The sequence below is a fragment of the Puccinia triticina genome, chromosome 1A (genome assembly GCF_026914185.1).
Source record: "Puccinia triticina chromosome 1A, complete sequence".
In the NCBI taxonomy this organism is placed as follows: Eukaryota; Fungi; Basidiomycota; class Pucciniomycetes; order Pucciniales; family Pucciniaceae; genus Puccinia; species Puccinia triticina.
Genome location: NC_070558.1, coordinates 8,101,333 through 8,116,268, shown reverse-complemented (window position 1 = coordinate 8,116,268; position 14,936 = coordinate 8,101,333). Strand labels below are relative to the sequence as shown.

The 14,936-nt window shown below is 45.2% G+C and overlaps 4 protein-coding genes across 4 annotated transcripts; 2 read left to right on the top strand and 2 right to left on the bottom strand.

Moving 5' to 3' along the window:
* Positions 1-3,394: 3,394 nt before the first annotated feature.
* On the bottom strand, positions 3,395-3,834 carry PtA15_1A895 (uncharacterized protein; the record flags this gene model as incomplete). The annotated part of the gene is made up of 4 exons (XM_053165969.1): positions 3,395-3,412; positions 3,485-3,544; positions 3,617-3,727; positions 3,808-3,834. The coding sequence occupies 4 exons, from the start codon at positions 3,832-3,834 to the stop codon at positions 3,395-3,397; spliced, it is 216 nt and encodes a 71-aa protein (XP_053017108.1).
* Positions 3,835-6,145: 2,311 nt separating this feature from the next.
* PtA15_1A894 (uncharacterized protein) lies at positions 6,146-9,033 on the top strand (the record flags this gene model as incomplete). The annotated part of the gene is made up of 11 exons (XM_053165968.1): positions 6,146-6,305; positions 6,414-6,493; positions 6,589-6,646; positions 6,793-6,848; positions 6,958-7,145; positions 7,268-7,532; positions 7,638-8,242; positions 8,319-8,331; positions 8,483-8,545; positions 8,665-8,813; positions 8,940-9,033. 11 exons carry the CDS (start codon positions 6,146-6,148, stop codon positions 9,031-9,033), a joined length of 1,731 nt encoding a protein of 576 aa, XP_053017107.1.
* Positions 9,034-10,129: 1,096 nt separating this feature from the next.
* On the bottom strand, positions 10,130-12,133 carry PtA15_1A893 (uncharacterized protein; the record flags this gene model as incomplete). The annotated part of the gene is made up of 6 exons (XM_053165967.1): positions 10,130-10,273; positions 10,442-10,573; positions 10,686-11,006; positions 11,089-11,508; positions 11,576-11,775; positions 11,842-12,133. The coding sequence occupies 6 exons, from the start codon at positions 12,131-12,133 to the stop codon at positions 10,130-10,132; spliced, it is 1,509 nt and encodes a 502-aa protein (XP_053017106.1).
* Positions 12,134-12,379: 246 nt separating this feature from the next.
* On the top strand, positions 12,380-13,923 carry PtA15_1A892 (uncharacterized protein; the record flags this gene model as incomplete). Its single annotated transcript, XM_053165966.1, has 6 exons — positions 12,380-12,653; positions 12,781-12,863; positions 12,931-13,025; positions 13,106-13,191; positions 13,269-13,748; positions 13,859-13,923. The coding sequence occupies 6 exons, from the start codon at positions 12,380-12,382 to the stop codon at positions 13,921-13,923; spliced, it is 1,083 nt and encodes a 360-aa protein (XP_053017105.1).
* Positions 13,924-14,936: the final 1,013 nt, after the last annotated feature.

Below are 14,936 nucleotides of genomic sequence, written 5' to 3'. Positions count from 1 at the left end.
AGGTTTTTCTCAATCAGAGCAAATATGATTTTGAAGAAAGATTGTCTCTACACTAAAAATCTTTTGGAAGATTGGAAACATAAGAGTTATGTGTCTAATCCAGAAAAGATCAATAAGGTCATATTTTCCCAACAAAATACACCTATTTCTGAAAAAGAAAATCTGTCATATTCAAAAGGAAGTCTTGCTTTGGAGAGAACAATTAGAGAATGGGACTTCAGAATTAACCATGCTTATGAATCAAAAGAATTGCCAAATGCACTGAGGCTGCGAGCAATCATATTTGGAAATTGGAACTTGGCATTTGGTTGGTGGAAAAATCAACTCAAGAGTTATGATTTAAGTGCATCTAAACTATTGGAAAAATCAGCATATAAAAGCCAAGTTCAATATCCCGAAGATTCTGTGTATATGGTGGAAGCAGTAAATGGTTTTATTAAGAAGACAGTTGATGAATTTCATTTCAAAATGCCCATAGTCAATCCTGCTAAAGAGTGCTTGTATGGATCAGAAATTTCAGTACCATTCATTGAACCCCAGCTTAAATTCAGATGTACAAAGATTGACCAGTTGGCTTCAAATCATCAAGATTGAAATATTGTGTGTGTAAAAACAACTCAAGTGGTGGAATTCACTGTAAGTACCTCATTCTAGTATCCATGTATATCCAACCTGGCTTTTCATAATCAAATTAAACTCAAACAAAATTTTATTTTTACCTTTCCTCAAGTGAAAACAGAACATTTCAAAATTGGGCTTGTCTCTCTATTGTTATTTTTGATAATTTTTCTGGCCCTATGGAAGCTCAGGACCAAAATTTTATCTTTTTTTTATTTCATCTATAAAATTATCATTCATTCATACATTTAGATTCTGCTAAGTATTTATACCTCTCATTACAAACCCACCTTTTATAAATCTAGCTTGAGTGGTTGTCCAGAAGTCGAAACAGAAATAATGATGGCTCATTTGAGAAAGAATGAATGATCAAAACACAAAGGATGTAGCTGCTGCTCAGAGAGAAAAAATTGAAGTGGAAAAATAGTTTGGAGGTAGGGGCTTGAAATTTTCCCAGATTGTGATTGTTCTTACTCCAGTGTTTTTTCCACACATTAAAGTTGTCTTGCATAAAATCATAAAATTCTAAGCTGAAAAAATATGTTCCACCCAAGCACTCAAATCAGAGCAATATTTCTAGAATGGTACATATGAAATCATCACTTCAAAGCTTTATGATTTTATGATTTTATGTATTGAAAATTTTATGATTTCAACTTTGAACACCATAATTGCTGGTGCTGCATAATCATTGATCTTGGAATTCCAAGTGCTCAAAAGTCTTGTTATACCAGCTTAGCTAATAGAAACAGAAGCCAAACTTTGCTTGAGTTTTCAGGTTGATTTTTTCTTCAGGTGATAAAGCAAAATAGTGATACCCACTATGCTAGCTTACATGAATCCCCGCAAATGAAATTGGGAGGGGTAAGGCGTCCCCCAGCAATGCAACAAATGTAAACACCAACACAGGAAGGAAAGATATTAGCTGAGTCAGTCTATTACCAAACTTAACAAAGTCCCTCTGCTGTGGGTGTGTGTCTTGAAAATCAAGCCTCCGACAGCCCTTGGCAGGAGGGACTTGCGCACTATTGCCCCTTCTTTGTGTGCCAAGAATCCGAGTTTGGCTGGGTGGAATTTTTGAAGCTTTATAATTCCTTGCCCCCTTGACATTCTTTTGAATAAAATAGCTTAGGCTGTAGGCCTGATTTTTCCTATCCAACCCACATAATTTCAGGTGTTTGGAAAAAATCATGCCACCTGCAGAAATTCCACAAAAATCCCCAAACAGCTGGAATTACAAGCAGTGCGCAACTTGACCGCTGCACCTTGCAGTTTGTGTGCACAATGGGTGGTTGTTTTTTTGTGTAGCTTTTGCTCAGAGGATGCTATCAGCCCTACAAGACCACAATTGTTCACCAGCTGTGAACTTAACTGGAATCAAAGTGGCATTCTTGCTGTGCCAATATGGGGAGGTACGGTGTAAGTCCCTCCTGATAGAGGCTCGCTTTGCGAGTTCAGCCTACCCCCCCCCCCCCCCAAGCTTGAGAAGTCCCTCTTCTGCGGGGGGTCGGGCAGCCCTGGTCGCGGAGCGACCCCTCCGAAGGAGGGACTTGAGTCTAAAACCAACTTACAACCGCGTCACGGTTGGCCAGTTTTGGTGTAGCCAACTTTTGGACGGCTGCACCTACTGTACATCCATCTCACCATAGGCAAAAAGTTGGGTTGGAGATAGAGGAGAATGGTGCGGACCTTCTCATCCAATTTTCAAAGGAAAATATTGAAAATTGGACCAGCAGGAATTTTTGTAAGATTGCAAAAATCTGAAAATCTGACTCTTTAAGATTGAACTGAAGTTGATTCTTGGCTTCTCAATCAGCATTCATCCTTCATTAAATTCCTCCAAAAATTTTCTATTTACCATCCTGGGATGACAGTCTTGTCCTCTATTGATTACATAAGGAATGGTTTGGTTTAAAGAAAAAAAAACAAAGTCATGTTGGACTAAAATTGGCTTGGAAAAAAACCTACACATACAATTTTTGAATAATTCAAAATCCTTCTTGATGGAGATGAAGACCCCCATCTTGGGCACACCCTGTCCAACATTATTATCCACTGGGTGGTTGTGTGTATTTTACATGATTTTTACAAACAAAAAGGACCTAAGAAGCCCAACCATGACACGCGAGCATGCGCGTTTTACATAGACACAAGCCTCTCCCGCACTTTGTGCGGTCGACGGAGAGGCTGTACACGCTCGCTACCCCCCGGGGGCACAAAGTCTCGAGGAACTTATTAAGTTCGGTCTATTACGGCGATAATTGTGTACGGAGATCCAGGTGTTGAGTTTTCTGTGTGGGCCCGTATCTTACAGCCTCAAGAACATTTGTTTAGAGCATGCTGGCCAAAAAAAAACTTATTTGCACACACTCCACAGTGCACTGGCTGCAGTCTTCAAGTGTTTGGTGATTGCGCTGATCCGACGGATTCAACTTCATCGAACCTCAATGGTACATATCAAACCCTGTCAAGGGATTTCGGCTGGGTTAAAGATACAAGCAAACCCCCAAGAAGGGCTCGCAATGCACGGGGCTACAATGAACTTGTCAAGTGGTCGTCCTGAGCTCATAATTCAAGGAACGATCACGACGACTTAATACTTGCCGGTAATGAAATTTCCAAGGCAGCTTTGGTTTAAACGAGATGATTACTTCTTACGATAAACATGGTAACACTGAGTATGATGAGCTACAACGAATATGAAACTGAATTCTATTCCAAGCGGCGCCAGTTCATAAGAAAACAATGTTATTCCGCATGTGACAGGAGATAGTACTTAGTGCGTAGCCTTTTGCTGAATGACAGAAAAGGGCGCAGTCAGTACCCAGAGAGAAGCGCAGACGTTGGTGGGGCAAAGTGTACGAACCTTGTTGGCTTCGGCAGACGCGCCATCTTTTACTTCGTTGATTTTGTCTCCCACAGCGTCCTACAGATAATTGAAAACGTAAGTATCAGATCGTTGTTGTCCATGGAAGCCATATAAGCATGTAACAATGACCTTGGCGGCAGTAGCCCGAGTCGACAGACTGGCGTTGGAATCTTTCGCGACCGCCGTGTTGGCCTCCTTGGAAGCTGCATTGGTGAGCTCAGATGCTTTGTCAACAGCGTACTGTGGTTGTCAGAAAGATGGCATGTAAGCATGTCATGAAGTCGAATGAAGCACAACCAATCTGTATTAGTATGACTCACGGCGACGGTGTCTTTAACGGTTTGCATTTTGAATATTGGTGGGGAGAAGTCGAACTGATGGGCGAGCTACTACTGGATTGGAGGGGATAGACCCATAATATAGTCAGCGTCCCAATTTGGGTGGAAGCCGCACATCTCACACGCTGCGCAATCCAGTCGGAGGAGGAAGAGAATGTGCCTGTCTGTACTTTGACATGCAAGAGGATTGAAGATTTCGGAAATGTCGGCAGGGTCGGCAATGGAAGCGGAACTTACATTATGATGGGAGTTTTGGTTATTAGCTGGGCTGTTAGGTGGAGATTGGCAATGGCTGGGTGGGAGAAGCGATGAGGAGAGTGAGAGAGGAGGTTTTGTAGACGAGCGGTCAGTGAACAGCTGGCAGACAGCCAATATCGATTTGCGTGCCGGTTGGGGCTGATGAGGGCTGATGACGAGTTGGCTTGACTTTCGCGGAAGTTCCGATTGCGGTGCGCGTGCCCATCAGGAGAAGGGCTCAGAAGAGTCCTTGCTTAATCCGATCGCCCTTTCCATCGGTTGACCTGAAACTTGAATGCAGAAAGTCAGCAGTAGAAATTAACCCTTTCATGATAACCGAGGCCTTGGCGCAGAAACAAACCGTCCAGCCGGCCCGAGCACAAAGCCGGTGTCCACGACCACCCGTTGGACCTAGCCCAGCGATGTATGGCTGCTAGTCCAATGTGAAGCTTACCTATTAGACCCTTCGCACCTCTCTCCCAATCAACATGCATTACACATTCTTCATCCCTGTTGAGCCCTGTTGAGAGGCAGCCATAAGACAAACAGCCCAATCAAACAACCGAGTACCGGAAACAGCAGCCTCAGACTAATGTGCCCATGTCCAGCAATGAGCATATTCCTGATCAAATCCTGAATCCGTGCTGCATAAGCGACTTTGCCGAGTTCCTTGATATATCCACATTTTGATTTGAGTCATTTGCATGGAAGAAGAGCACGGTCTATATACACCTCTTGAATCTTGACGCTCATCTGCAAAGCTTTCGGCCGCACTAGGAAGATTGTGTTGCGTTGAACCGTTAAATCATCCACATGACGTGTGGATTTATTCTCATCCAACAGCTTTGGTCCTTAGTTCCGGATTTGCTGACTGCGTCTGCGACAAAGCAAAATATGGCGTTCCATTGAGGCCCTCAGTTACCCGAGCTCAGCGAAGCCTCTCCAATTACGGCCTCCAGTGGAGGGTCTTAGCAGATTTTTCGTATTACATTAGCATTACTACGTAGTCAACCATGATGCCGTTGCGGCCGTAATTCTTATGACCTATTTATGTATTTTGAGCGAATTTCCTCCAGCACGCCCGGCGCAATGTTTCTCGGCCAGAATGTTCAGCTTCCAAGCCAAATTCTGGCATTATTCATAAGCCCGCCATTTGGCCTCCTTTAGAGGCTCATGCTTTGCAACAGCCCACTCGGTTCCAACCACGGGGATTGATTTGGTTCAAGTGAATGGGATTATAACCCACCTTCAGCAGGAGCAGAAGGTATCTTAGCGATCTTCAGACCAAATTAAAGCAAACCAACCATCTGAAAATAATGGAGCGAATAAAAAAGCTGTATGTGTCGTAAAATTTGATTGGGGTGCAATCAAATCCACTCCAATATTTTTTAGGATTAAATTCCTGTGCACTGCAAAACTGTTGGAATGGGAGGCATTCCACTCCAGAGCTTTTGGGCATTTTTTCTATGATGCACCTGCAGGTCAGGGGCCCTCAACCAGTACGCCTGTCATGACATGAGTTTGCCCGGGAGTATGACTGGTCGAATTTCGAGCTGGAAGGAATCCAAGAGGCTCAGGAGTCACGAGGAGTGAGGGATCTCGAAGGGCCTTTTCCTCGGTGTGACTTTGATAGGCGCCGTTGCGCGCCGGTAAATATTCCCAATATTGGCAGACAGACAACCGGCGGGCGGGCCGCTCGAACACCAAAGTCCTTCCCTACCGGCTCGCGCGTGGCGAACCCCCGACGGGCCCTTTCCAAGCTCACGAGCCGGTTGTGATCGGCTGAGGAGATCTGCCGCTTGCTGGCTGATCAGCAATCCATCCCGGCTGATCTCCATGATGTCCATTGAGAAACTCTGACAGTTTATCAATCAGACCAACGCCAGCTCACTCTCGAATATTTGCACTCGTGTGGTCTGTTTGGCTGATCAACTTTGTTCAAACCGATGGACCTACATAATCGAACCTAGAGAGACAGAAACATAATGAGAGAATCATTGCTTGCCTCAAGTCCTCGAGGTAACCCAATAATTACCACGAAAGCGCAAAGATTCCTTGTATTATTCTCTAGGCAAAGATAGTCATGACCACCACATTTGACCGACTACCGCCAACACCAACACGGATCGTTTTATCCCGAGCGATGGAAGAATCCTCTGAAGTGGAAAGAATGGAGGATAAAAAACTTCGACATATGAGCAAAGATGACCAAGCCTTGGCCAAACTGGGTTATAAATCTGAATGTGAGTCCTGAAAATGAAACAAGGGACCGACCGGTACCGCATAGCGGAATACTAATATCTACCTTCTCTTCATAATTTGCTCCGCCACCAAAATCGGCTCTTGTGCAGTCAAGCGCGAGTTTGGATACTTTGGAACGTTGTCTTTTGCGTTTTCAGTCGTCGGTTTGAGCTCCTGTGTCGCAAGCACCGTTAGTACCTCAGCGTTTTGCTCTTTGAATCCGGTCATGCAGAAGAGGAACTTGCAAAAATCTTACTACTTGCGCAAACTATCCTTGCGATCCAGTTCAACACGCCCTTTCTGTCAGCCGGGCCGGCTGCAGTGGTATGGTGTTGGTTGATTGGTCAGTACAACATTCATGCATCAGACCCCTACCGACTCCATGAAGAATTAAGGGCAACCATTTCCCATCACGTACTGATCAACGCTTCGACCTTGACTCTGTTCGCACTCATCTCCATCAACTGGATGCTCCCCATGAAACATTAGGGTCGGTGATGTGTATGACTATCGCAGCCTCGGTCTCCGAGCTGGTATCTGCATTCGTGAGTGTCAGATTGCCTTTCACTTCATATGAGCGAAGGAAACATGAAATTTTTTCACTCAACTGATTACTTCTTGCGGTCTTTCCTCATTAATTCTGCAACCATGCAGCCAACTTCCGGGGGACTCTATAGTGCCTCAGCCTTTCTAGTCCCGAAAAGATTCAAAGCCCCTGTTGGCTTTCTAGTAGGTTGGTTGAGTATCTTGGGACAGATCGCCGCCGTGGCTAGTGCTGAGTTCGCCTTGAGTCAAATGATTTGGTCGGCTTACTCAATCTCACAAAATGGGAATTATTCGCCGTAAGAACCTTTTCCCTCCACTTTCACTTCCATTTCCACTTCCTGGATCTCATCCACCAGCTTTGCCTCCACGTGATGTCGCTAAATTGCGATGATGTTATCCTTTATAACCTTTATGGCAGCTCAAAAACAGAAATCGTTGGAGTCTTTGGAATATTACTGATAATTCATGGCTTAATGAACTCGGTGGCCACCAGCATCATGGCCAAATTGACACGAACATTCATCTTTTTTAACTTTGGCGGAACGTTTACGATAATCCTAGCTCTTTGTCTGAGTGGACCACCCAAACAAAGTTTTGACTATGTCTTCACCAAGATTGTCAACCGGACTGGTTGGGACTCAACACCTCTGGCTTTCATGATGGGGATCCTGAGCTCTGAATGGGTGGGTACAGTCGTCGTCTTTCCATACTCTCCAAATTCACAATCAATACAAGAATGATCAATCCTTTCTGATTATAAATCTTTGATTTCGGGAAAACTAAAACAGACGCTGAGTGATTACGATGCAACAGCACACATTTCCGAAGAAATCAAAAACCCAGCAGTCGCAGCACCTCTAGCCATCATGACAGCCATCAGCGTCACCGGTGTCTTAGGCTGGTTTCTGAATTTAGTCTTGGTATTATATTCACCAGACTTGGCATTTTCGCAAACTACACCATCAAACCAATTTAACGATGTCGGATCTCTGACAAATACTACGGACATGACCAGCGCATTCACAAACACCACCTCTAACTCCACTTCGAGCCCAACAACATCTTCATCATCATCATCATCAACCTCGTCTTCATCGGATTTCTTACTGGTCGCCACGATCCTGTCTCAAAATCTGAGTTCGGGGATGTTCTACTTCTGTTGGACGTTAATCTGTATCAATGCATTTTTCCAAGTAAATGTAGTCCTACAAGCTTGTTCGAGGACGCTATTCGCCTTTAGTAGAGATGGTGGCCTTCCCGATCGGCATTTCTTTGGCCAATTATCCGAGCGGACTAAAATTCCATTCCGAGCGGTTTGGCTGATCATTCTGGTCTCTCTCTTTTTCGGCTCACTTGACTTCGTCTCCACCGTCGCTGTCAACGCCGTCTTTAGGTAAGCCTCTGCAGAGTGTCCCATTGGTGATTTGTCTTGGATCCTAAATGTTCTCCTCTTTTCCGCGCGATCTTAGTATATGCACAATCGTAAGTTTTCTTTTTACTTTCAACTTTGCTTGACCGCCCGAAAAAGATAAAGGGAGGGGGACATGACAGACACGATCTCCGAGTAGCGGAGCGGAAGATTGATTAGTTGATGTTTACATTTTGTCGCCTGGAATATCTGAATCTAATGAAGGCCCTGGATTCTTCGTACGCGATCCCGATAGCAATGAAGATGATCTTCAAGAATCATCCAGATGTAAGTCTCTTCTTTCCAGTATTCTCTTCTTTCGCTCAAGATAGCAAAAATACAACAAAATCCAACACATCAAATACCAACATTCAATTTGTTTCTTATTTTTCTTCCTGCTGGAACAGGTAAATTACAAACCTGGTCCATTTACTCTAGGAAATGGGATAATCATGTGGACAATCAACTCGATCTCGGTATTATGGGTCATTTTCATCTCAATAATCCTAGCTTTCCCCATGGTCCAACCGGTGACGACAGAGAACATGAACTATTCGTAAGTACTTACCCTTTTTGATTTTCGTCACCTGCTTCCCTAAAAAGCAGAAGATGATCGAAATTCTGTTCTTGCTGACGACTTTCCTCTTTAACCTTCATCCATCAACCTTTCTGATCTATCTAGCTCCATCATAACCGTCACTGTGATCGTCTTTGCCAGCACGTGGTACTACCTCCATGCCTTCAAATGGTACAAAGGCCCTAAATCAAACCTCTGAAAGTCTCAGACAGAGATGACCAGTTTTTTGCTCTGTAAACTGCATGTATATACTAACTTAACTAAGCCCCTCCCAAGGGAGGCTTTGACCCTCTGGACCGAGGCCTTGTAGTGATGAGGCCCATCAATTTTCAAGGTCCTTGTACTGTGATATCCTTGTGTAATCGCCCTCATTCAGGCTTAGACTTATCAGAAGCTTGACTATCTTCTACCCACTTGCCTCTTTTTATCCGGCCCAATCGTAGGATGTGATGGATGTAATATTGAAAAAAAAAAACATGACAGCTAAAACAGTTGATTTTTTTAATTTTATTATGAAGTGGGGCAGAGTGGGCCAGATAACTTTATGATGAACACAGTGAATTAAAAGTTAGCCAAGATGTAGTAGGGCTTTCTGATTATTTAAAAAATGTGATGGTATATTTGGATGTTACGGATCTATAGCAACGTTTGAGGGGGAAGGCATTTTTGGCCATTGCTCTCAGCCCAAAATCACCGATGCCTAGTACTTCCAGAGGCGCTTGCCGCGCTTCGCTCCCACCTTCAGAACTTGGTCAAGTTTGATATATATAGGGCTCTATACATGCACCTTTGTACAAAAAAAACCATGCCCAATGACGTGGATGATGGGGCCTTCATGACATCATCTGTTGAGTTTTGGCAGACATGGATCTCGTGTATACAGCCAATGTACTTAACATCTGGTCTGCCCTCTTGTTGCAGGTTGATCTGCTCCTTCTCACAAATAAACCCAATTTACCGCGCACAACAGCTTCTTGTGCCTCGGCCTAGTTTGTCTCAATTCAATCTTTCCAATGTGTTGTTTAATAGCTGTGTTGAAAATTGGGAGAGTGTTAGTCAAGAATGTAAACTTCTTTTTTTCGCTGGGTATTAAAATTTGGTTGGCCCGTGGGATGATATGTAGATCAGGAAAAAGGCTGTTGTTTGTAGTACAAAGAATTGCCAAAGCTGAAGAAGAAGATATTGAAGAAAGAAACTACATTCTAAGACCCTGAGCAATGGCCCGAGAAAAACGAAAAAAACTGCAAAGAACTAAGTTGAGAAATGCAGAAACATGAAGATCAAGGTGAATCAAATCACCGTGACCATTGTTTGCGATCAGAAGAAGAAGGCTGAGAGCGTGGGCCATTTGAGCGATAATGTTCTTTAGCGAGGGCTTTACTTCCAAGCTGTTCCTTGCGACGATTCGCATTGCTAGGTCTCCTAACGAGAAGTTTTTTCTGCGCCGGGCCTTCGTCTTCGTCTTCGTCTTCATCCTCTCCCGCGCCATCACCATCCGCTCCGTCTATCGTATCGTCCCGCTTATTTTTCTTGCTGGCCGTATTCTTGAGCGATCCCATCGGGATGTTCACCGCTGGCGGAACACTGAATCCAAACGCATGTCCGACTTTGTGCAAGTCTAACTTGTTCACATCGAAGATCTTTTTTAAACTATAAGAGGCATATGATTGGATATATGAACGAAATCCATCGCGCGCTGATTGGTGTAGGTAGTAATTCTTCGATATTAACTTGGCGAGCTGGGGTAGGGTGAGAATCAAGACCAAGAACATCAACATTAGTAGAGATATCCTCAAATTTGAAATCACGACAGCTTGTCTTTTTTTCCAAAAGAAAGAAAGGAAACTCAACTTGTCCTTGGACGTTAGCCAATTTATCCATAGGAAAGCTGTATTCATTCAGAGGCACCTTGGCCATTTTGAGGAACCTTAGAAATCCCAATTCGCTGGGCAACAAGAACAACAGACTCCTGCCAGATTTACCCGCCCGAGCGGTCCGTCCGACCCGATGGATATAATCACGCGGATCATCGGGTGGGTCGAATTGGATGATCCAGTCCACCTTGGGGATATCCAACCCTCGAGCGGCTACATCTGTACAGAGTAAGATCCCAGTTGTCGCGTTACAAAATTCAAAAAACGTGTTGGTTCGCTTTTGTTGTTTTTGTTTGCCCTGCAGAAAACAGAAACGTGTGCCGCAGATCTCAGCGGGGGCTTGGAGACTGGCATGTTAGGGGGAGGGGACGGGGGCTTACGTGAAGGTCCAAGACAGGGATGTCGATATAATTGAGTAATTCGGCATGATATTTGACCGAGTTACAACTGGAGAAGAAGACGATGACTTTTTTCTTGAGGCTTTTCTTTAGGAAAGTGAACAACAAAAGGAAGCGTTTGTCGCTATCACAGACTACGTAGCCCTGTTCGAGGCCCTGGACGGTGGCCTCCTGTTTGTCGGCATCGACGTTGATGTAGAGTGGCCCGGGGCGGAGTGAGATGCGGGCGAGGTCTTGTACTTTGGTCGTCTGGGTGGCCGAGAAGAGCATCGATTGGCGGTTTTCCGATGGTAGCAGTGAGATGATCTGCCGCATCTCATCTTCGAATCCGATCTCTAAGATCCGATCGGCTTCATCGACAACTAATGCTTTGAGGTTCGAAAACACAAATCCTTTTGTATTCTGTGGAAAAGGGAGTTAACTTCTTTTTCCGACCAATACAAAAAACCCCACAAATAATGAGACTAACCTGAAGATGATCCAATAGTCTACCGGGTGTACTGATCAGTAGATTGACACCTTTGACCAATTTTTCAGCTTCGGCTTTCCGATTTGCCCCTCCGATCACGATGGCGAAGGTTTGACTGTGATGTTTCATGAGTTCTTGAGCGACCCCAAAGATTTGTAGGGCCAGCTCTCTGGTGGGAGAGACGATGATAGCCCCGGTACCTGTGCATTCGAGCTACTGGTTAGAAGATGCCATGTAGGACAGATTAATTAAGGGAGGGGACGGACCGTTTCTGGGTTTAAACTGGAGCCTACTGAGCATCTCGACGGCGGGAATTAGGAAGGCCAAGGTCTTGCCACTACCAGTCCGGGCGGCACCGAGCACGTCTCTTCCGGTCATCAGGGGCGGGATCGTCCGAGCCTGGACTTCGGTCATCTTGGTGAAACCCATATCTTGGATGGCTTTTGCGGTTGGAGGCGATAGATCCAAGGAGCTGAACTCGCTCGGATACGTTTCAGGTTCATCGGTGGAGGTCATGGCCGCCACTGGATCGTTGCTGGTCTTGTCATTGTTGGCCATTTTCTTTGACTGTTGTGGTTTGGTGCTTTGCAACGAAAAAAAAATCAATCCTTGACTGTTGTGGTTTGGTGCTTTGCAACGAGAAAAAAATCAGGTGCAGTTTTGAGTTGGGATTGCGCACTATGCATATTCAAAATGACAATGTGTGACATGTGCATGCCCCGCGGTGTCACATTTGGACGCATACATCCCCCTCAACACCATCTTCACCATCCGCTTCATCGAGACTGCACCCTCGTTGGCTCGATGACCCAATCGAACAACAACTTCCATAATAACCCCCCACCCCACGAGCCTTACGAAAAAACTGAACAGTACAACACCGCCGAAGAAACCAGCCCATATTACCACCAACCAGCTCCCCTAGATGCCTCCAACGAATCCCCACTTAAACAGGATAATGAGATCGGAATGCTCGTCGAATCAATCTTTAATGGACTGTTGGAAGAGATGATCTGGAAGATATCCGTGCTTGAATTCAAGCGAGCCAGGAACTTCCGTATCTTTTCTGCAGAGCAAGGTTCGCAATCCGATTCTCCGCCCTCGTGCTACATTCCTTATCGGTCCCCATCGTGTTCTACCTGTTTTCCTTTGAATCATCGGATGCACGGATTTATCCTGGGGGCTCAAATCATCCTCCCTCACAGAGCTCTACGCAAACGAGAGGAAAAATTGCAATGACAAGAATAATCCTGAGCCGGTTCACGATTGTCCGGTTTGTGGTCGCGAAGTGAGTCGATACTCGGTAATTTTGGAACCTTGTATGGGGACCAAGAAATTTGATCTTAAATCTTTAGGTATCAGCCGCCCGCTTCGCGCCACACCTTTCGAAATGTTTGGGCATAGGTGGACGCGGCCAAGCAGCCAAGAAAGGTGTACGATCGGAGTTGAGGTTGGTGGTAAACCTACCTGGATAGCGTCGGTCTCCTTATTCTGATCAAACTGATTATATGGATCTCCTTCCCCTTCTAGTGAGTCCGAGTCTGTTGCCAAAGGAAGCAGTCATACTCCATCAGACTTCCCTGGACGCAACAGAACAGGCGGAAACATGAAGCGACGTGAGTATTTTGGTTATATTGATTTTACATATGCATCTTCATTCCTGAAGATAACTTTAACGCATTGGATCACACAGGCGGCCGACCGCCCAAGAAACTACCGGTCGTGCCATTAAGCGCAGCCGAAAATGATGCTTTACTTTCCAATGCTATCAACAATGCCACTCAGCGTCTTCATCTTCAAGGGATAGGCATGTCCAAACCCTCCCCGCCTGTTCCGCATCCGCTCTCGCAAAGTCATGTGGCCACTCCATCACTTCCGAAGTTCAAGAAGAAAAAGGATAAGCAGGATCGGACGCGAAACCGATCAAGAAACTCGTCCCAAGCATCCTCGTCTTCAGACAGTGAAGAGGAGGGTGTGGGGGATGGCGAGGAAGAGGGCGAGGAACAGGAAGGCGAGGAAGGGGAGGATGACCATCAAAGTTTCACACCGGCTGGACGGATCGACGATGAGAATGAAGCCAGTGGACAACGAAGAGGGATCAGTGAAAACCCCAGCATCTCGCCTGCTTCAGTAGCCCCTGTCACACCAGCTGTTCCTACTACAGTCCTGCCGCGTAAGTTTCTGCTATGTCCACTCATCTGATTCACTCAGATTCCACACCCTTCGTATGAAATTTTATGACGTCCCCCATTTGGCTCACCATTTGAGCTTCTGTTTCCGCAGGCCCAGTACTCAAACGAAGGTCTAGCTCTCAAGCGGATTCGACCGATGGAAGTGATAGTGATTAGGTTATCTGTATATGTTTGTTATCAACATTCATCTTGTGTTGATATGCTTGTATGTAGTATGCTCCTAACAAAGATTGTACAGTGGATCAACCCAGAGGCAATCTCATTATTTTTTCTAATATTTATCACGCTAACAAAGAGGGTCTCATTACTTGGCCTTTGGGGCACAAGCTCAATACACATCCAAAGCAAAAACATCACCTGTGATATCAATGCAGCAAGATCAAGTTGAATATTTAAGATAGGGCCTTGATTAATCAACTACCCTAAATTCGACTTCCAACTACCAAACGCAGTTTACGTCGGGAGGACTGCTACCCGACGTTGCGCCCGGGTCACGCGGACCAAAAATTAACCCGCACAGAATTTGGTAGTCAGAAATTGACAATGGAAATACCAAACAGTAGTCAGATTTACAATTTTTGCAAAAATGGCAAAAATGTAAAAAAAAAACAGAACTCCTCCCTGCGGCACCCAAGCCATGCCAAAATTTTACAGAGGGCAGAAAACCCTCTCAAAAGCACATGGTGAGCTGCATGGAACTAGCACAGCTCAGGAATGGGGTGTGCTACTGTGCACACCTTTTGGCCAGTGTCCCACTAAGGAACACCACCAAAACCTTAGCCAAACCCATTCCTGGAGTGTACTAAGGGCATGCAGCCAGGAATTTTGTTCTCAGAGCTTAATCTGGGCACTGTAAAATTTTGGCACCCTTTGGTTCATCGTGGCTATGGTTTTGGTGGTGTTCCTTAGTAGGATACTGGCCAAAATGGGCACACAGTAGCAAACCCCATTACTGGGGTGTACTAATGCCATGCAGCTCATCATATTGTTTTCAGAGCTTAATCTGTGCACCGTAAAATTTTGAGACCCTTTGGTTCACCGGGGCTATAGTTTCAGTGGTGTTCCTTAGTAGGAGAACACCGGCCAAAATCAAACTTAGCACAAGTCCCTCGCCTGGCGGGGGCGCGGCGCGAAGCGCCTCGCAGAAAGTGCGACCTCCAACCCTTCGG